This window comes from Dermacentor andersoni, chromosome 4 (assembly GCF_023375885.2).
Source record: "Dermacentor andersoni chromosome 4, qqDerAnde1_hic_scaffold, whole genome shotgun sequence".
Lineage (NCBI taxonomy): Eukaryota > Metazoa > Arthropoda > Arachnida > Ixodida > Ixodidae > Dermacentor > Dermacentor andersoni.
The window spans coordinates 6,865,158-6,887,275 of NC_092817.1; the positions used below are offsets into that span (position 1 = coordinate 6,865,158).

The window sequence follows — 22,118 nt, forward strand, 5'->3', positions numbered from 1 at the left end:
TCCAAAGTAGTGCGTGCAAGATAACCATTGGCTTGTGAAGAACTGGCACTTGTGCAAGTCGAATTAAAAAAAGTTGAGGTTTTATGTGCCAAAACCACTTTCTGATTATGAGGTACGCTGTAGTGGAGGACCCTGGGAATTTCAACAACTTGGGGCTCTTTATCATGCACCTAAATCTAAGTACATACACGGGTGTTTTCGCATTCCACCCCCATCGAAATGCGGCCGCTGTGGCCGTGATTAGATCCCGCGGCCTCGTACTCGGCAGCCTAACACCATAGCCACTGAGCAACCACAACGGGTCAAAGTCAAATTGCGAAGTGGTCAGTATAGGTGGTGGGGTACGCTGCACTGTCAAACGAAAGACAATTATGCTGTTCTCCGAACTTTAGGGCAGAAAGTGCAGCCAAATCGGAGAGACCTTTAGTTTTATACAAAGCATTCCTTACACTGGCTAGGCTGTATTGTCTCGTGCTGCTGTTCATATTGAACGCTTAAGTGTGCCGTGCCTGCAGCATTTGTTGTAACATTTGTAGCATGCACTTGTGGCCATTTAGCTCGGGGCCTCCTATCTAAATACATGGGAAAAGAGAAATTGTTTTTCCCTGTAACCACTGCACCAAATTTGGAGACGTTTATCACTTTAAAAGAAAAATTTTAAATCAATGACTTTCCATTGCAAATTTTTTATTTAGGTTGTCAATTTTTTAATAAACATCGACAAAAATCTCAAATTTTCACAAAACTATGAAGTTTACAACTCGAACTCAGCAATGATAAATGAGTAAATTGCACCTAATAGTACATCTAAAGTGGACAAAATTGATATATACATGGTTTTCAAAGAGACCACGGAATTGTGAGTAAAACATTTGCAATACCCTTGCAAACAGTGTAACAAATTCATGTAAGATATAACTTGATCTATCAAATTTGTCCGCTTAGGATGCTCTAATGGATGGAGTTTACAAAAGTGCGGTATCTGTTTTAGGTGCAGAGATGGGAATTTTTAATCTTTATGCTTCTGTATTTTTCAAACTTGCCATGTTTTGAAAATTCCATAGAAAGAATTCGGGACCTAAATCGAATTTCTGCTTTCAACAGTCACTAGAATTTAAGTTCAGAAGCATAGACTGTTGGGCCAGTTGGTACATCATGTAGTGTCATTGAGCGGAAGTACGGCCAGGAAGAAACAAAGTGGACAGGACAGACACTCGCAACTGAAGTTGATGAACGGTATTCCAGGAACCAGAGGGGCGCACTCGCGCAGTCGGCAGGCAGGTACAAAGCTCGTACACATTCAGATGCAGAAGTTGTAAAAATGCTAATTCCCTAGGAAACAACTAATTTCTTCATCAGTCAGCGCAATTGATGGGACACTGACACACAAGGCAGATTGTGCGTATATCTGGCCAGCCTCAAATATTTCCCTTGCCAGTCTGTCATTAGACTTTCTTTAAAATCTTTGCATTTCTATATAGCAGAGTGCAACCGCAATCTTTGATGTGCGCAGGTAGGTGCATACCACCCGCTACAGCCTTTAAAGACGGTGCTCCCTGAGTCGGTCATTTATGCATCAACCCGTTTTGCCAACGTAAACATTATTGCAGCGGAGCGGAATCTTGTAAACAATCCCGGTGGCGCAAGTTGCGAGGGGCTTTACACGTCTCTCCTCACATGCATTTTTTTAAGCTTTTCTCAAATGGCACTACCGCAACCACACAGGAAAAGTGGAAACCAAAAAAGGTTGTGGTGATGCCATACATACACACAGTTTCGCACAACCTGAAGAAAGGATGCAAGCATGAGATGGGCATAGTTTTACAGCCCCTTGTCAGCTCTCTAGGCTGTGCTCCCTAATACGTGATCGGTCACCTCAGCGTCTCGTCCACTTGTGACCGGATTCACTGTCGCTTCTTTTTGGCCAGGCCTTAGGCACGCATTTCTTATGAAAAAGTTTGCTGCTATTTTCACCCCTCTCTGAAACAGGCCTCCAAAAAACGAATTGCTCATGGCTGCTAACACTACGGCGTGTTGTGTAGAGCATTTACATAGTTGATTCACAAATACCATAGTAGCAATCACCTGAGCGAAAAGTTTCGTGGTTAAGATCCAGAGCCAATCAATTGTAAGCGATGAAATGTTTCATGGTGGCCCTCAGTAGCCTTTATCGACAATATGGCACACCCCTCACGCAACGGTAGGAACCTACTGTCGGTGTGGCGAGGCACGCGTTCTTCGCGAAACTCATCAGTTCACTACAACTTCGAATTGAAACCATAAAACATTTTTTACAGCGCCAATTCGAATGCTTAAAGCATTCTCGAGGTACTACAGCGCAGCTTAGGGTGCCTAGAAAAGAAAAATTCAAGCACCTTCTGCCTCACCATGTCTCGGTGCAGCGTTGTTTAGTTATACAAACGGAGAACTATTCGCTTCGTCATACATAAAAGAGAACCTCGCAAACCTTCATAAAGAAAACACCACAAGCCTTACATATTTCACTTGATTTTTACCCTCCACCGGGGAATTATGATATCTTCAATATGTCCCATACTACTAATGATTGACGCTTCGACTTCTTTCTGGCTGTAGCCATACGGTCGAAAAGGCATATTTCACAAAAAAATTTGGACCGAGCAGCCTGTGTCAATTCACCAAACATGTATATGCCGTCATGTATATTCCGCAAGCAACAAGCACCAGTAAATTTCTCAAGTGGGTTGAACGTGAAGCACGGAAAAGGAAATATATATTGGTACATTCCTTTTCGTATTCTGCAAATAGCCGTAAGCCTTCATTAGCTTTACTTCAAATTACCGCCACTTAACATGAACACGTGAAGAACCGCCTAATTTTGAGAAGCAGGTAAAGAAGCAAGTGGTGCTTGTAGAATCTAAACTGCAGTGCTAATGAAGGCCTCGTGTTACTGCCGAGCATTTCTGTGAAGAAATGCACAAATTCGATATTATACCCCGAACCACTCGTCATGAGCAAACCTGTTTTAGCAGATTAAAATCGAGGTAACTGTTGTAAAGGTCATATATAGCCAGCGTTTGTGACATACTTGTTGCATCGCGGCATGTATGGTATCATAACTCGATTATTATTAAATGCTATGTCTTTGCGGTCGTAGGTCCGCTCATGAAAAACCCGCAATGGGCTGGTCTGCGCTCCTTGGGCTGGCACTGTAGCATTGCCTTTGAGAGCTGCATTGTCGTCTAAGAAATAAGTTCTTTGAATAAATTTTCGCGAATGAAGACGTCGTAAAAATACATTTGATATTACCGCCATAAGTATACAAGCAGAGAGAACGAATGCGAACAAACGAAAACACCGCAGAAAGCGCCCGGACTGTAGCAGACGACAGGCGCGAGTCCATGCCCTGACCACACGAGCGGCGCTCGCAGCGCCCCTGTAGTTCTTTCTCGGGGCTAATTGGCCTAATGGCATCGCGTGGGCCCTCGCGCCGGCTTCTTTTGTTTACAAGGGCGTTATTCTCGACACAACTCTATGCTCGACACGCATGGGGTAGGGCCTCTCAGTCTCCTTCCCCCATGATCGGTCTCCTCTCTTTACCGTGACCACAGTGTACTAGAATAGGGACAGTGTGTTCAGGAAGCGCTCGCCGCTGAGGCACTCCATGTAGATAGCACGAGATGGCGGTGTAGGAACATGGGCTGGGTTTGGATTTAGTGGCGAATGGACGTGCTTTTCGGGGCTCCGTGGCGGCAACGAAATCATAAGTTTTTGTGCATGCTTCGAGCCTGCTTCTGTTGTTATTTGCTGATTTTTTGTTTTTAAATAGTAATTGGGTGGTTTTCTTCTTCTTTCCTTTTTTTTGTCTCGTATTTCGGGTGCGCGGGTGTGCTTCGTGTACAATTGTTTTGCAGGATGGTTAGAGCGTCCTTTCGTGCCACGTGCTCCAACACGTGCAGCCGGGTGGGACGTTGAGTGTTTGTAGTCTTTAAATGGTAGCTTGGAATTGGCAAGACAAATAGCTATTAGTGGTTTTACTGTGCGTGTTTTGGTAGGAAAGTGAGAGCGTGGCCGCGTGGTTGAGCGCGTCATACCTTCGGTCTCCGCGGCATTGATTGTCTTTGAAACAGTGGTGAGAGTTGCTTTGCGACATTTTGAGGATTTGGATCCTGTGCGTATCGGTCTTTGCTAAAAGGCAGGCGCTCTGCATTGATATAGTATTATAGTATTTGCATCAGTAATAGCATTATTATAGTATTGCAGTATTTGCAAAAAGCCGTGCAATACATGGCGAGAAAGACGGGAAAGCAAGCAGTGCACGGGGGGTCCCTCAAAGCAGATGAGGAGACAGATGAGAATGGCGAGGGCATCGAATCAACCGGCACACAATGTGATGTCGATGCTAAGCTGCAGAAAGTGGAGGCTTTCCAGGAAGAGCTCAAACAAGTGCAAGAGCTCAAAAATAAGCTAAACAGGGAGCGTGCTGCACGGAAGGTAGTTGAAAAGAGACTTCAAGCAGTCGAGGAAAAGCTGAACAGGGCCGCCATTGTCAACGAGAATGTGCGTGACAATGGAACGCAGACCCCCGACGCGACAGGCAAGGGAGGGTCAGCGAAATACGAATGCATGCAGGGTGATGAAGGGTTAGCTGGAAAGAGCGGCACCTACCTTGAGGCCGCCACGCGGAAGAAGCAGGAGCCCAGGGGACAATGCCTCTTGTCGAGTCCGAATCCCGCGGAAAAGGACAAAGCGAAGCAGGGCGAGGTAGGAGAGAGTGAAAGGGTGATTATCGCTGGCGACTCAAACCTGGCTGGGTGCTCAAAGGCAATTGTGGAGAGGGTGAAAGGCGACAAAAGAGTGGCGGCAGGGACATTTCCATGATGGACACTGGGTTCTGTCATGGAGCGAGCAAAAGAAAAGCTCGCGGAAAATGCCCACGATCACAACCTTGCCATAGTAGCAGGTGGGCTAAATGACGTCCTAAACAGGAAAGGGCCAGGACTAGCCCAGCGCTTGGCGAAGGGCGTGGACGACTTGCGCGAGCTATTCCCTCAGGTGCAGATCGTGGTGTGCACGGTGCCGGAAGTGCCTGTACGTCACAGTCACGTAGAAAGAGCCGTAGTGGCTGCTAATGAGGCAATATGGAAAATTAGCCGAGAGAAAGGCTTCGAGGTTGTCGAAGTAAACAGGGAAGTGAGAAGTTGTGGTGGTTTTAAACGAGACGGGATCTACTTCAATTACAGGCTGGCACGAGAAGTGGGCTGGCGACTTGGTGGTCGCGCTGTTGCTTCTTTAGGGCGCCCGCGGGCGCTCAGGAGGTCAGAGTAGATAGTAATGAAGAAGGTCCCCTAGGGGAACATCAGAAGAGCATCGCCATCGATAACAGAAAAAGGAGGAAAGCAAGCAAAAGAGTTTGCCATGCAATAGGCTACATAAACATGCAGGGCGGCAGAAGAAAGGAAAATTGGGCAGAGATTGAGGAGCAGTTACATATAGAACAAATAGGGGTGTATGCGGTTACAGAAACGCACCTTAGAAGAGACTTAGACTCAGAAGAGCCGCCAGTTATTGAGAATTATGTTTGGGAAGGGTGCAACAGAACTAAGTCGGAAAGAAAGGGAGGGGGAGTCGGAATGCTCATCCATCAAGGAGCCAAATGGAAAAGAGTAAATTCACAATGTCAAGAGCATCTTTGGTTATCAGGTACAATGACTGTGAAAGAAACTTGGCTGGGCGTTACGTATTTGCGGACCGGAAAAAATTGCACAGAGAAGAATAAAGAGTTAGTGGAATGCATAAGCGCTGATATTAAGGGTTTCGGGAATGGTGGTGAAATTGTCCTATTAGGTGACATGAATGCCCACATACAGGATTTAGATGGCTATACCGACAATAACGTGAAGTCAATGTTAGACCTTTGTGAGCAACATAACCTCGTTATCGTGAATACAGGGCTTAAGTGTGAAGGACATCAAGTGGGAAGTGGGAAACCGGCAATCGACCATTGATTACTGTCTGATGACAGAAGGAATTCATGATAAGTTGAGAGAAATGATCATCGATGAGGAAGGGGCAGCATAGGGAATGACCATAAACGCATAATTTTGAAAATGGGATATGTAGTTGGGAAAGAGAGCAAGGAGAGCAAAATGGCCAGTGCAAATTTGAACGCTGAACTAATAGCAAGTATAGTCACCAGAGTTGAGGAAGAACTTGGCAAATGGCCAAGTAAGGAGTGGGAATATGGTGACATTCTAAGTGTAATAACAACAGAAATACGGAAAGAGAAGCAACATGTTCGTTGGAAAGGAAAAAAGAAACCGAAAAGCTGGTGGAACAAGGAGACACGAGAAGCGATCGCCGAACGACAGAAAGCATCTCGAGAGCACAGGCAGGCAAAGAAGGCGTAGTTGCCGCAGGATGAAGTAACCAGTAAATGGGTAATATACCGGGAGAAAACGTCTATGGTTCAAATACTGGTGCAAGCAAAGATAAAAGGTCAAAGTGAACATTGGTTGTCGGAAATGCGTAAGAAAAAGAAGGCCGCACCTAGAATATTTTGGAACCACATAGAATTATTAGGCAGGAGGCCAACAACAATACAACAACATATCCTAGACGAAGATGAAAACAGACTAGAAGGAGAAGTGGCAATAAATTACATCCGAAAAGTAACAGCCGAATCTTTCCAAGGCAATGACGAGGTTGTATTTGAAGAAAAAAAGAGCATGAAAGAGACCCAAGTGGAAAAGGAGCTGGTGCTGACAAATTTAGACTGGAAGAAAGCGGAAGAGAAAATTCCTAAGCGCACAGCCACAGGGCTAGACGAGGTTCCCGTTAGGCTGATAAATGAACTAGGACCAAAAAGTAAGGAAGCTCTGGTGAAAGCAGTGGAAAAAACTTTAATAGATAGACGAATACCAGACAGTTGGCGACAAAGTAGAATGAATTTAATTTATAAAGGTAAGGGGGAGAAAGACAGAATTCACTCATATAGACCGTTGACCATTACATCGGTAATATACAGGCTAGCAATACAGGCAATCAAATTAAAGCTTCAAGCATGGGCTGAGAATAATGGCATTTTGGGAGAGCTTCAGAAAGGCTTCAGAATAGGTAGGCGTTTGGATGGTAACTTGTTTGTTCTTTATTCTTACTTAGTGTATTGAAATATCAAAAGCAGAAAGCAGACCGTTGCATGTGGCCTTTTTAGACATTACAGGAGCCTACGACAACGTAGACCGCAACGTGTTGTGGGATATTCTGGAAGGGGAAGGCTTAGGTAACGATTGTCTACAGCTTTTGAGAGAGATTTACCTAGAAAATACCGTTTGCGTTGAATGGGAAGGGATGAGGAGCGAGGAGAAAGTTTATATCAACAAGGGACTAAGGCAGGGGTGCCCTTTATCCCCACTGCTGTTTATGATGTACATGGTGAGGATGGAGAGGGCGCTAGAAGGAAGTAATATCGGTCATAGAAGGCAGATGAGACAACACACAGCGCTGAACCATCTGCGAACAGCTGTTTACATGCGCCATGTCGCACTGAACTACAGAAACCGCTGTTGCGCACTCCATGACAAATATTAACTAACATTTTTAAATTAGTAAACGTGCATATTATTTGCTTCTAATCAAGAAAAGTCAATAATATAATGCAAACGTTTTATTCATTACAATAAAAGAATTATGCAGCGTGTGCCACGAAACCTGGCAGTAAGCAACCCTGGGCATCACACTAGTCGCATTGTTTAAATCGCAATCATGTGAAATGAGCCCTCTAAAAATCACATTGCGACGCGTGCAACTGCACCGATTTTCGTCGTTCCAGTCGCAGCATGTGAAACAGCCTCACTGAGTAATTAATTTCAGAGCATAATTACCCTAGATAGTTCGAGCTTTCGGTACACGCCGTCCGTTAAGTGTCACCGATTTATTCAAAATATGACATCTCTGCTCTGGCTTTATCGTTCTCGCCCGGAAGAGAAAAAATTTTTATGTGTTTCACTTGAAGGTTCTCTGTGGGCCGAAAACAAGGATTTCAGACTTTTCATTCAGTCTCTATAGTTGACACTGACATGTCGAACTTCCCTGCCTAGTTGCCTTAGTAATCCCAAAATTTCCTCAAAATATAAATCTGATGAGTGATTTAGTTTTCTTTTTTTTCATAGAACCGTGATAACCAGCACATAATTAACGTTTTTGATCGCTGTAAAATATTTCATCTGACTATGCAAGCGGTAAGCGCGCTTGAGAAACACGGACACTGTGTGACCGTCCTCAAAAGTGCCTCTTGACACAAATTTACTGGCACATCTGAAAGCACAGTCGTGCAGCCGCATGTGGATGCGAGCTGTGCACGGTTGCGGAGATCGTCGACGGAGGCGCCTTGTTCGCACTTAACCACGGCGACGATGCCGTTCAGCGGCACCTGGACAGCATTCCCAGCAGACCGATGACGAACAAGAGCGCCAGAAAGATGAACGTGCCGGTGTGCAGCCAGAAGGCAAAGTAGAAGGCCGTCGGTGAACAGTAGTCGGCACTGGCACGGTCTTGTGATGGCCAAAGGCTGCCGTACACGTAAACACAGCCTGCGAGCAAAACGGGCCAGTGGAAGGGAGGCACGCGCTGGTGTCAGGCAGAACCTCTTGCTAGGCGAGTTGGTGCGTGTCTGTGTTTGGAAGAGTCGCACGCGTGAAAGGATGAACACAGGCAAAAAAACGAGACAGATGGAGAGAGCGCAAGCTATCAACTGGTTTTATTCGTTTCGAATCTGCACATATAAGCAGTGTCCACACGTGACGAAAAAAGGAAGGGGGGGGGGGGGAGCAGAAGGAGAGGGCAGATCAAGCCTCCGTCATGCCAACACAAGCTGCGCAGAAAATTTTGTTCAGCATGATATAAGGCAACAGAAGTGTGACTTGAGCACTCATCGCCCTTTTCCTGGATGTGAAAAGCTCCTAAAGGCCGTTTTTTTTTCCTGTGTTCGTTCTTTCTTAGGTGCAACTCTCCCTAACTGTATCAAATATGGCACGGTGAGGCTTGCTTTGGTTCTCTAGTCCACAAACGCAAATTATTCCTCAGAATATTGAGAATCACAGCCCACAAATAAATTTCGTGAGACGTAACATTCACAGCGCATGCCTTCTATATTAAATCTTCTCAGACTATTATTAAACACACAAAACAATATCAGTGCTCAGACCTGAAAGTGATGTAATTTTACTGGCGCGGCTCCTTATGGGCAACGTAGTGGCTCCTGTGCGTTGTCATTAGCGGCCCCATACGCGGCCTTCTAAGTTGTGCCAGAAATTCTGGCGTCCGTGTTAGTCGAACCCGCATACACATTTTCCACACCGTCCGAAAAGTTTGGGCGCAACGCTAGACTTTGCTATCACAGTCAGCGCTTTGGGCAGAATTACTGCCAACTCTTTAGATTGTCCATGATGACGATGTTAAATGTGCACTTTGATCGTCATACTGGAGCGCTTGTACACTCCATCCATATGACCAATTACAACTATTATATTTATCCCACAGTGTTTTCAAATTTCATTTGTTGTTGCCTCTATGTGCCAAACCTTGTATCTCTATTAGCCTGCCCGTGAGAAAGCCGCACCCTGCGTGACTCACTGCTTTTCGAGCAGCATGAAAACAGACGCAGTGTACCGACCAGCAATAAAGACGGCGAACAGCGCCACGTTGAGCAGCGCCGTGACGGCGCCCAGGAGGAGGAACTTGCGCTCGTCCTGCTGGTCGCCGCAGTCGGCCGGGTGGAGGCGCCCCGAACGGACGACCACGTTGCCGACGCAATTGGCGAGCGCCAGCACACCGCTGAGCACCAGCAGCACCGGAACCATGGGTTGGCGCGGGCACTCGTGGACGGTCAGCGCACCTGCGGCGTGCCACAGGAGCTCTCTCATTTGGCGGCGCGAGCCTGAAGTAGGCCGGAATACTCACGCAATTTACACCATTTTGACACCCTTGCTTTCTTTGACCATATTGAAAATGGGTGCATTCCTCAGCAGAAAATCCATCTTCAATTAATTTCAAGGTGCCATAAGGGTATTTTGTGCGAAGCATACACCTTGCCGAATGAAAGGGTGATCGGTCACTCCAACATTTCCACTAAGTAAAAAAAAAACTCAGTGCCCTTCCACTCTGTGAAGAAGGATAACCTGTGAAGCTGTGTATGTGGGCCTCTTAATGGCGAAATTCACCTCAGCCGCGAATCGGCCCCGCATTGCACTATCTTCGGGATCGGCCCACGTATGGGGAGTGCTTAACGCCTTATTCACATCCGCCGCCAGGTCGGACCGGTATTGCACTGTCTTCGGGATCGGCACGCGTATAGGGAGTGCTTAACGCCTGCTTCACGTCCGCCGCGGGTCGGCCCGGCATTGCACGGTCTTCGGGATCGGCCCGCGTATGGGGAGTGCTTAACGCCTGCTTCACGTCCGCCGCGGGTCTGCCCGGCATTGCACTATCTTCGGGATCGGCCCACGTATGGGGAGTGCTTAACGCCTGCTTCACCTCCGCCTCCGGTTCGGGCCGGTATTGCACTAACGTAGGCATCGGCCCGCCTCTATATAGGGAGTGCTTAACGCCTGCTTCACTTCCGCCGCGGGTCCGGCCGGTATTGCACTATCTTCGGGATTGGCCCGCGTATGGGGAGTGCTTAACGCCTGCTTCACGTCCGCCGCGGGTTGAGCTGGTATTGCAATATATTCGGGCTCGGCCCGCGTATGGGGAGTGCTTAACGCCTGCTTCACCTCCGCCGCATGTCGGGCCGGTATTGCACTATCATCGGGATCGGCCCGCGTATGGGGGAGTGCTTAACGCCTGCTTCACCTCCGCCGCGGGTCGGTATAGCACTATCTTCGGAATCGGCCCGCGTATGGGGAGTGCTTAACGCCTGCTTCACCTCCGCAGAGGGTCAGGCCAGTATTGCACTATCTCCGGGATCTGCCCGCGTATGGGGAGTGCTTAATGTCTGCTTCACCTCCGCCGCGGGTCGGCACGGCATGGCACTATCTTTGGTATCGACCCACTTGTGGGGAGCTTCTGCTTACCACGCTAACGATACGAAAATTTCCTTGGACGGCAGAGGTATACAGCTTCGCTGTAAAAGCCACAGGTGGATATTTTTCGGCGGTTTGTGCCAAATCACTGTTCGAGCACGTCACATGGTCACAGTAGGCTATGGATGACCAGCCGCTACTTCATGCATACGTCGCCTCCCCGGTCGTGAAGTGAAAAGACAGCTTCTTTTATTTCCAAGCCTGCCTTTCGCTTTTTACCACTTGCTTCGTTTAAATTATTTCAGCTCGGTGTTGGTTTATAGATAAGCTACAGCGAATCATAGCGCGCCAGCCAGCCATAGTTCTACAGGGGCATGTTCTTTCTGGTGTAGCACCGGCGCCGACGCAATATTATGCCCAGTAACGTCTTGCACTGTCTCAGGCAGTATCGGTTGAAATTAACATTCGCAGGTGCACGCAGAGAAATCTACTAGCGATAACAACACAGCACATATTTGCGTCTCATCGTGAAGTGGAAGGTCACAATTACTTTGTTATCTTTTCTGCGTCGCGCCTTTCCCATCTTACTGCTAGGTTCGCTTAAATGTCCTCACCTTGTGAGTGCTGATTTATAAACTGAAGCACTGAAAAGCGTGACGTCGGCCTATTAAAGCAGCTACAGGCGCTACTGGACTCTTAAAGGGGCCCTCACCATGTTGAGCTGACAAGCGCAGAGCAAACATTGCACGATAACGATCGTGTCTGCAAAATATTACATCGCTACGCGCCGCGGAAAGATCTGAAATTTCAAACCGAACGCCGTTTTTCCTTCTACTCGCGGCTGCCGCGCTCCAAGCCGGGGGATGACGCACTCGTGTGCCAGCGCCTACGTATTCGTGTCCGCTGTGTGACGTCGCTCGTGGTGACACGTAACTTCGAGAATTATTCAAGGCACCATCTGTTAATTGTGTGACCTGTTGCTTCAATTGACGAATTGAAGTTTAGAGAAATAATAAAACACACAAACGGAATGTCTGCGTGTTTTTTGTTTTACTTCGTACCGAAGCAAGAGAGATGGTACTTCCGCTTCGTCTGCTTGTTCCCAAGGTCGTGCGGTCACGTGCGCAGGTACCGCAACTATGCCATTTTCTACCGTGTTCCGGCGGCATGATCATGCTCTGCGATCCGCTTGTTCTGCATCAGTATTGTAGCACTGAATTATACCGCTAGTCATGTTTCCTTGTGCACAGCGCGCAAAATCGTGCTCTGCGCGAACAAGACAATAGCTCGCACGCAACGCCGCCAGCGGAAATGCGCATCGCCGAACAAAAGAAAAGAAAACGAGGAGAAAAAAAAAAAGAAGATGTGACGTATGTGTCACGCGATCCTCGAGGTCTGGTATGGGAGAACGCAGGGAAGGAATTTCGCTTGGGAAGGCTAGACAGGGCGAGTGGAGAGGGAGTCTCGCTATGCAGTGGAGCCCGCCTGCTGAAATCATGGGTTCGCGGCACTGAAATACTTCTATCTCAGCTATTAATGAGCCCACTTGAAAAATTTTTGCGGCAGAAGGCTCACTAGAGGACACGTAACAACTTTCAGCGTATAACTCAAATTTGCTATGGGGCCTGGTAGGCACCCTTTAAGGTGCTGTATTGTTCCCTCTTAGTTGTGCTTCATTAATTAGTACCAATGAGACAATAAATAAAGAAAAATTCGGCGCAGTATATAGTCGAGAGGTTACACTCGCGACTGGTAATCTGTAGGTCCACAGCTCAAATCCAGGCTGTGCAGCGTTTACGGGCAAGCGTAGATGCCCCCTCTGTGGAATCGGCGAAATTGTATTGTTGCCGCGAGGGAAGCGAGCGTTAAAGTCCCTCAATATTCTTAAATTACCGAAAGGCTTTGATCCAGCCGACGACGCCAGCGATAGGCTGATCGGTGGCATGTGACCTTGCTCCGCCCCTTTGCCGCCATGAAAGTTCATGCGCGCCGGGCCAAGTGCGTGCGTTTCGCCTGTTGTGCTATGCACATTGTTGCGATAATTTCGTTCCGGGAGGGCCGAAATGCCTTGTTGCTGTGCGGTTGGGTGCTGAAACCGGACGAAGGATGGCAAGAAGTTATTTTGCATCCCGCGTGGCAACCAGAACCTAAACAGAAGTATGGTTGCACGGAATTGGGGGGAACGGAAGGACTTTGAACCGTCGGTAACTGCACGAGTATGCGAGGCAAGTAACATACGATACAAAGGTCCGATAGAAAGTATACACGAGCGTGTGTCGAGCTGTGATAGTATTTCACTTGCACGCGTGAATGTTGATGGCCGAAGTTTGTGGAGATTATTTATTTTAGTTCGTTATGAGCCCGCTGAATAATTTAGTATGACCTAGGATGCGAAGGACCGAAATGCCTTGTTCCTGTGCGGGTGGATGCCGAGATCAGACGGAGGACGTCAAGAAGTTATTTTGCATCCCGCGCGGCAAACAAAACCTAACCAGAAGATAAATGTGGTCGCATAGGATTGGACGGAAAGACTGAATCGTCGGTAACTGCACGACTATGCGAGGAAAGTAACGTAGAGCGATACGAAGGTGCGAGAGAAAGTATACACGTGTGCGTGCAGAGCTGCTATATAGTATTTCATTCGCGCGCATGAATGTTGATGGCCGAAGTTTGTGGAGATTATTTATTTTAGTGCATTACGAGCCCGTTGACTTAGCAAGTCCAATATATGACCTAGCATGCAAGTAAATAGTAGGGCAGAAGCGCATTAACTCGCTGACAAATATCATGACGTGCGATAAAGAATAATAAACTTCAGCAGCGAATTCTACTTTTACACTTTCCTGTTTTTGTGCAGGCGTTACTAACTGCGCTTTACAATATGTCCAAAAAGTCATTTCCAATATCCTAATCGTATCTTGTGCATTGCATATGTGAATAAATATATTCCAAAGTACCTGCATTACTCTGCTTTAAAAACAAATACTGCATAGCCACTGCTACTGGCCATCAAAAAATAAAGTATAATACAATATATCAAGGTACATTACATACAGCAGCGAGCTCGTTCCTTCCAAGTTTCCCTTACACTTGAAGATATTTCAGTAATCGGCGATGCCATGTTACTGATGAAAAACACACAACTTTAAATTCACATAGGAAGCAATACACGGATTGCCAGCAAAACACAGTGTAGAAATAGCTAGGCCAATCCGCGTGCGTTTCGTATAATCGTACTCTAATTCTTTAGCGGTGCACGGGGACGAAAAGGCATAAACACAACAATGCGCGTCATGATTCAGGTTTACGTGGCGACGTCGCACGGTTCATGAGAACAGTCAACCGCATTCCCACACGCGCACACACTACGCTCGATGTTGGTATGCCGCGAGTTTAGATCGCGCTGCCAGCCCGAAAACGATGGAGGAGACTCGCTGACACGATCCATACCGCCGCTTCAGAAAGTCACGACAGTTGCACTGGCTCGTAGCACTGAACCACAAAACACAACAGTCGTCGTGTAATCGCTACACGACAGACACACTCCGCGGCAAGAAGACTGTTGGCGCACTCGTTTCCACACACGCACAGGATGTTGTTTAGTTGCCGTCAGGGTCGCAAATTTCAGCGACGTTATGTCGAAAGCTTTTCGGTCCAAGCGAGTCCTTTTTTACACGAGTTCTTCGTTCTAAGTAACCGCTATGCGTACTCAGCACACTTACTGCTCGCTGTGCATGTTGGCGGCGTCTCTTTGCACGTGTAACAATATGCGCTTGTCCTGTGGCACACCAGGCATTGCACCGCCGAGATCAGTGTAGCGTCCGCGCTCGCGCCCTTTCCGTTTGTGCTTCGACGCCGCGGTGCTCGCTGTGCATGTTCGTGGCGTCTCTTTGCACGTGTAACAATATGCGCTTGTCCTGTGGCACACCAGGCATTGCACCGCCGAGATCAATGTAGCGTCCGCTCTCGCGCCCTTTCCTTTTGTGCTTCGACGCCGCGGTGCTCGCTGTGCATGTTCGTGGCGTCTCTTTGCACGTGTAACAATATGCGCTTGTCCTGTGGCACACCAGGCATTGCACCGCCGAGATCAGTGTAGCGTCCGCGCTCGCGCCCTTTCCGTTTGTGCTTCGACGCCGCGGTGCTCGCTGTGCATGTTCGTGGCGTCTCTTTGCACGTGTAACAATATGCGCTTGTCCTGTGGCACACCAGGCATTGCACCGCCGAGATCAATGTAGCGTCCGCTCTCGCGCCCTTTCCTTTTGTGCTTCGACGCCGCGGTGCTCGCTGTGCATGTTCGTGGCGTCTCTTTGCACGTGTAACAATATGCGCTTGTCCTGTGGCACACCAGGCATTGCACCGCCGAGATCAATGTAGCGTCCGCTCTCGCGCCCTTTCCCTTTGTGCTTCGACGCCGCGGTGCTCGCTGTGCATGTTGGCGGCGTCTCTTTGCACGTGTAACAATATGCGCTTGTCCTGTGGCACACCAGGCATTGCACTGCCGAGATCAGTGTAGCGTCCGCGCTCGCGCCCTTTCCGTTTGTGCTTCGACGCCGCGGTGCTCGCTGTGCATGTTCGTGGCGTCTCTTTGCACGTGTAACAATATGCGCTTGTCCTGTGGCACACCAGGCATTGCACCGCCGAGATCAGTGTAGCGTCCGCGCTCGCGCCCTTTCCGTTTGTGCTTCGACGCCGCGGTGCTCGCTGTGCATGTTGGCGGCGTCTCTTTGCACGTGTAACAATATGCGCTTGTCCTGTGGCACACCAGGCATTGCACCGCCGAGATCAGTGTAGCGTCCGCGCTCGCGCCCTTTCCGTTTGTGCTTCGACGCCGCGGTGCTCGCTGTGCATGTTCGTGGCGTCTCTTTGCACGTGTAACAATATGCGCTTGTCCTGTGGCACACCAGGCATTGCACCGCCGAGATCAGTGTAGCGTCCGCTCTCGCGCCCTTTCCGTTTGTGCTTCGACGCCGCGGTGCTCGCTGTGCATGTTCGTGGCGTCTCTTTGCACGTGTAACAATATGCGCTTGTCCTGTGGCACACCAGGCATTGCACCGCCGAGATCAATGTAGCGTCCGCTCTCGCGCCCTTTCCTTTTGTGCTTCGACGCCGCGGTGCTCGCTGTGCATGTTCGCGGCGTCTCTTTGCACGTGTAACAATATGCGCTTGTCCTGTGGCACACCAGGCATTGCACCGCCGAGATCAATGTAGCGTCCGCTCTCGCGCCCTTTCCCTTTGTGCTTCGACGCCGCGGTGCTCGCTGTGCATGTTCGTGGCGTCTCTTTGCACGTGTAACAATATGCGCTTGTCCTGTGGCACACCAGGCATTGCACCGCCGAGATCAGTGTAGCGTCCGCTCTCGCGCCCTTTCCTTTTGTGCTTCGACGCCGCGGTGCTCGCTGTGCATGTTCGCGGCGTCTCTTTGCACGTGTAACAATATGCGCTTGTCCTGTGGCACACCAGGCATTGCACCGCCGAGATCAATGTAGCGTCCGCTCTCGCGCCCTTTCCTTTTGTGCTTCGACGCCGCGGTGCTCGCTGTGCATGTTGGCGGCGTCTCTTTGCACGTGTAACAATATGCGCTTGTCCTGTGGCACACCAGGCATTGCACCGCCGAGATCAGTGTAGCGTCCGCTCTCGCGCCCTTTCCTTTTGTGCTTCGACGCCGCGGTGCTCGCTGTGCATGTTCGCGGCGTCTCTTTGCACGTGTAACAATATGCGCTTGTCCTGTGGCACACCAGGCATTGCACCGCCGAGATCAGTGTAGCGTCCGCTCTCGCGCCCTTTCCTTTTGTGCTTCGACGCCGCGGTGCTCGCTGTGCATGTTGGCGGCGTCTCTTTGCACGTGTAACAATATGCGCTTGTCCTGTGGCACACCAGGCATTGCACCGCCGAGATCAATGTAGCGTCCGCTCTCGCGCCCTTTGCCTTTGTGCTTCGACGCCGCGGTGCTCGCTGTGCATGTTCGCGGCGTCTCTTTGCACGTGTAACAATATGCGCTTGTCCTGTGGCACACCAGGCATTGCACCGCCGAGATCAGTGTAGCGTCCGCTCTCGCGCCCTTTCCTTTTGTGCTTCGACGCCGCGGTGCTCGCTGTGCATGTTCGCGGCGTCTCTTTGCACGTGTAACAATATGCGCTTGTCCTGTGGCACACCAGGCATTGCACCGCCGAGATCAGTGTAGCGTCCGCTCTCGCGCCCTTTCCTTTTGTGCTTCGACGCCGCGGTGCTCGCTGTGCATGTTCGCGGCGTCTCTTTGCACGTGTAACAATATGCGCTTGTCCTGTGGCACACCAGGCATTGCACCGCCGAGATCAGTGTAGCGTCCGCTCTCGCGCCCTTTCCTTTTGTGCTTCGACGCCGCGGTGCTCGCTGTGCATGTTCGCGGCGTCTCTTTGCACGTGTAACAATATGCGCTTGTCCTGTGGCACACCAGGCATTGCACCGCCGAGATCAATGTAGCGTCCGCTCTCGCGCCCTTTCCTTTTGTGCTTCGACGCCGCGGTGCTCGCTGTGCATGTTGGCGGCGTCTCTTTGCACGTGTAACAATATGCGCTTGTCCTGTGGCACACCAGGCATTGCACCGCCGAGATCAGTGTAGCGTCCGCTCTCGCGCCCTTTCCTTTTGTGCTTCGACGCCGCGGTGCTCGCTGTGCATGTTCGCGGCGTCTCTTTGCACGTGTAACAATATGCGCTTGTCCTGTGGCACACCAGGCATTGCACCGCCGAGATCAGTGTAGCGTCCGCTCTCGCGCCCTTTCCTTTTGTGCTTCGACGCCGCGGTGCTCGCTGTGCATGTTGGCGGCGTCTCTTTGCACGTGTAACAATATGCGCTTGTCCTGTGGCACACCAGGCATTGCACCGCCGAGATCAATGTAGCGTCCGCTCTCGCGCCCTTTGCCTTTGTGCTTCGACGCCGCGGTGCTCGCTGTGCATGTTCGCGGCGTCTCTTTGCACGTGTAACAATATGCGCTTGTCCTGTGGCACACCAGGCATTGCACCGCCGAGATCAGTGTAGCGTCCGCTCTCGCGCCCTTTCCTTTTGTGCTTCGACGCCGCGGTGCTCGCTGTGCATGTTCGCGGCGTCTCTTTGCACGTGTAACAATATGCGCTTGTCCTGTGGCACACCAGGCATTGCACCGCCGAGATCAGTGTAGCGTCCGCTCTCGCGCCCTTTCCTTTTGTGCTTCGACGCCGCGGTGCTCGCTGTGCATGTTCGCGGCGTCTCTTTGCACGTGTAACAATATGCGCTTGTCCTGTGGCACACCAGGCATTGCACCGCCGAGATCAGTGTAGCGTCCGCTCTCGCGCCCTTTCCTTTTGTGCTTCGACGCCGCGGTGCTCGCTGTGCATGTTCGCGGCGTCTCTTTGCACGTGTAACAATATGCGCTTGTCCTGTGGCACACCAGGCATTGCACCGCCGAGATCAATGTAGCGTCCGCTCTCGCGCCCTTTCCTTTTGTGCTTCGACGCCGCGGTGCTCGCTGTGCATGTTCGCGGCGTCTCTTTGCACGTGTAACAATATGCGCTTGTCCTGTGGCACACCAGGCATCGCACCGCCGAGATCAGTGTAGCGTCCGCGCTCGCGCCCTTTCTCTTTGTGCTTCGACGCCGCGGTGCTCACTGTGCATGTTTGCGGCGTCTATTTGCACGTGTAGCAATATGCGCTTGTCCTGTGGCACACCAGGCATTGCACCGCCGAGATAATTGTAGCGTGCGCGACCGCGCTCGCGCATTAACCCCTGACAGGGGGTAATGGGCGAGGCCGACGGCGACGCGAAACGTGGGAACGGGCGCCAAGGAGCTGCGCTCTAAGAAGAAGATTGATTGCTGCGATGAATGGTATAAGCAGAGGTCATCCAACGACTGCTGTATATATTATAGAAGTAGTCACTCAAAGAATGTGCTATGCTAAATGAATTAGTAACAGTTTTATTGTTGTAATTTATTTCATCAGCAGTATTACCAGACTTAGGTAAATTCATGAACGCATAACGTAGTTACCATTGTCTTCTGGGATATTTTTTTTGCGTACTGCAAATTCGTTTTCGTCATACTGTCACTTCGACTTCTTCAGCAAATTATTCGGAATGTTACAATAATTTTTACAACGTGCGAACAAGCGTACATTAAAAGGTTTCTCTTATTACTTTCTGTGGTATATGTTTTCTTTCAAGATTCAAGATTCATTTATTTCTCCAAGAGAAAAAAGGCCGGGGACGAAAAGCTGCCTTGAAGCAGCTTGACGGGGTCCGGGGCCCATTTACAAAATGGCAGCAGTGAAGGGGAAAAAAAGTACAATTTGACATACATCATGAATCAAAGAACCATACACAATGCAGAATTACAATTAAACTTAATGTAATACAAAGTAAAAATTCAAATATACAATGCACTGAGAAGTAACAAAAAAGCGTAATACAGCGGTATAGCAGAAACAGAAGGAGTAAAACGTAATTGCATTTCAACACTACGACATAATATATCAAGTTCCAACAATACATAGCAGCATTTCTTTTTATACAATGGTAAAAAAAAACACTATTAGCCTAATTTGGGTTTGAACCCACCACATGCTCAAAAAATTGCTGAACAATTGTTTTTCTGTTTAGGTTCATATTTTCTGTGTACCATTTGTTTGTATTAAGGGTGTTCGGAACCAGGAAATGCAACATTTGGGATCCATACGTTGTGCGAAGTCGGGGTAGATGCCATTTCTCTTTGCGTCTGGTGCTTGTATGAGTGTGCGTTTGTGTCACCGATGAGAGTTGGATTATGAACTTAGAAATGAAGGAAACTCTATGCGCCGTCAAGCTGGAACGCACACTAACGGCGGTTGCGCAAACGTCGTTATACTGTTTTAGTTGGGCGTCCGCAACAGCCTTGCGTACGCAGAAAACCTGCGGAGGTGACAGTGCGCATGCGCACTACGCAGGAGCACGCACGGTCTGTTGCGTGCGCCCGCAGCTTTTCTAAAGCTGCGTAGCGTCCGCTGCGGGCTCAGCGGGCTTTGCGGGACGTTCTCGCGTGTTTTCGCGTGTCCACGAGAGCGCACTTTTCAATATGGCTCTTGCCGAAGATGTGACTCCGGCTTGTGGTTTGCCTCCGTGGCGGCGCTGAGTATGGCACACTACCGGGTCCTGCGCGTCAGCACTCCTCAACTTCTGCGTCCGGGAAACCGTTTCGTGAGCGCACGACTTCGCGCACTGCGTACGTGGGTGGTTGCGGACGCCCAACTGAAAGTGTCTGCTGTGCCTCGAGCGTCTGTATAATTGCTATCGCAATAAAACATATTCATTAAAAAAACACTCAACTTACGGGTGGAAATAAAAACCGAATAAAGTGCGTGCAGTTTTGACAAATATAGAGACCGATACGCTATGATCTTTCTTTAATCCTTCGGTCACATTCATGTGCTACGCTTTTTACCTCGAGCCTTTCACGAGAGTCAACCGTGACGCACCTATAATCAGCGAAGCAGCAGGAACCAGGAATGTTGCCAGGACCACGAGCGTGAAGAGAACTGAAAAAAAAAAACAATGACGCAATAAGATGAACAAGCCGGGATGCACATGCACTGTGCGCTCACTGTGGTTCAAGCAGAGGGTCACTATGGCGGCCGCCACCTCCTTGGGGTCGTGGTCCGGGTAGTCCTCGCGGGCCTGCCGCAGGCGCTCGAGCACGGACTCGTCTGCGAAGACGCGAGCAGACGACTCTCACTCGTAGAATGACAGTCACCGACGGGAGAGTTAGGCCACGATCTCAAAATGTACGCACATTTGTTTGAACAAAACAAAAACCAAATATTCCTCCTTCTATTTTGCAGCCGAACTGCAGTGGCGGTACCTCATGCAGCGGGACCATCACACTGAGTCAGCGTGATCACTGATGTTGCGGGTATCAAATAAAGTACTGCATATCACTGCGAAAGCAATTACGCAAAGAATCCAGTCGAGTTTTCGTCGTCGCCGTGGTGTCCTATGTAATGTCCAAGTGCGAAGTGTAGCCTCCGAGATTGCGCGCGCTGGCAGGTTTCGCTCCGGCCGTCGTCGCCAGCGAGAAAGCGTCACGCGGCTGCCGCCGAGTGCTCTGGCGGCGGCTCTTGTTCATCTCGGCTCTGCCTCGCGAGCTGCCTCGCACACTTCGCCGTCTCGAGCGTTTAGTCTGTAGCGCCCCTCGCCTCGGGCCGCATCCGCGTGCAACGCCCGTCAAGGAGGAGGAAGTTAGGAATCCCGGAGGCCGCGCAGCGTGCGCAGTGCGATATAAAAAAAGAAAAAGAAACGAGCTCGAAGCTCAACGCTGCCGGAGCTGGGTCTTCCTCGTCAGAAGCCTGGTGGTGAGCAGAATTACGTACAGCCTGCCCTGCTACCACCTCACACAGTCCGAGACGAAGCAGGCCGACACGCTATTGAGGATGGCTTTCAGAACCGCTCTCCGCCTGCCCATGACTGAAAAATTATTGGCGCTAGGGTTACACAACACCCTCAGCGAACTGACAGAAGCGCTTTACGTCTCGCAACAACATAGACTTGCGCGGACTCGCACGGGCCGGCAGGCCCTACAAACCTTCGGCTTCCAAGCTGCAACAACACGAACCGAAGAAACCTGCTCGATACCTCGTCACGTCCAGGACAGGTATCACGTTGCCCGGTACCACGCAACATGGAGCCTAACCTACACTCCGGCAGTAGGAGAGCAAGGACCCAGTACATGGAGAAAGCATTCAGGTTCCATAACACGGCCCGTTTTATGGACGCCTCCATGTATGGGACGAAGAAAAGGGCGCAGTGGCAGTGGTATGCGATCGCCGAGGCCACGTTACCTCCGCTGCATCGACCCGCCCCTGCACGATCACTAAAGCCTAAGAGCTGGCCATCGCGTTAGCCATCCGCGAAGGCCAACGCGCAAACAAACCACTGACGATCCTCACGGATTCCCAGCAGGCGTGACGCAACTTCCTACAGGGAAGAATCGGAAGACCTGCTGCGCAAGTCCTAGCCCAAATACTCAAGGAGGACCCCGAGGACATCACCACCCATACCATCATCTGGATACCGGGTCACACTGGCATCACGGGCAACCTGCCGGCCGACAGAGCAGCTCCACGACTCATGCATAACC

The 22,118-nt window shown here is 49.9% G+C and overlaps 1 protein-coding gene across 2 annotated transcripts in view; it reads right to left on the minus strand.

The window, feature by feature from the left end:
* Nucleotides 1-8,250: 8,250 nt before the first annotated feature.
* LOC126535926 (uncharacterized) overlaps nucleotides 8,251-22,118 on the minus strand; it is a 67,066-nt gene continuing 53,198 nt past the window's right edge. For both annotated transcript variants that reach the window (XM_055073345.2, XM_055073346.2), the window contains exons 3-6: nucleotides 20,587-20,688; nucleotides 20,461-20,520; nucleotides 9,653-9,874; nucleotides 8,251-8,570 (exon numbers count right to left, since the gene is read on the minus strand). In XM_055073345.2, the coding sequence (XP_054929320.1) occupies nucleotides 8,401-8,570; nucleotides 9,653-9,874; nucleotides 20,461-20,520; nucleotides 20,587-20,688 (554 nt within the window). In that variant the 3' untranslated portion in view covers nucleotides 8,251-8,400. The remainder of the gene's footprint in view (nucleotides 8,571-9,652; nucleotides 9,875-20,460; nucleotides 20,521-20,586; nucleotides 20,689-22,118) is intronic.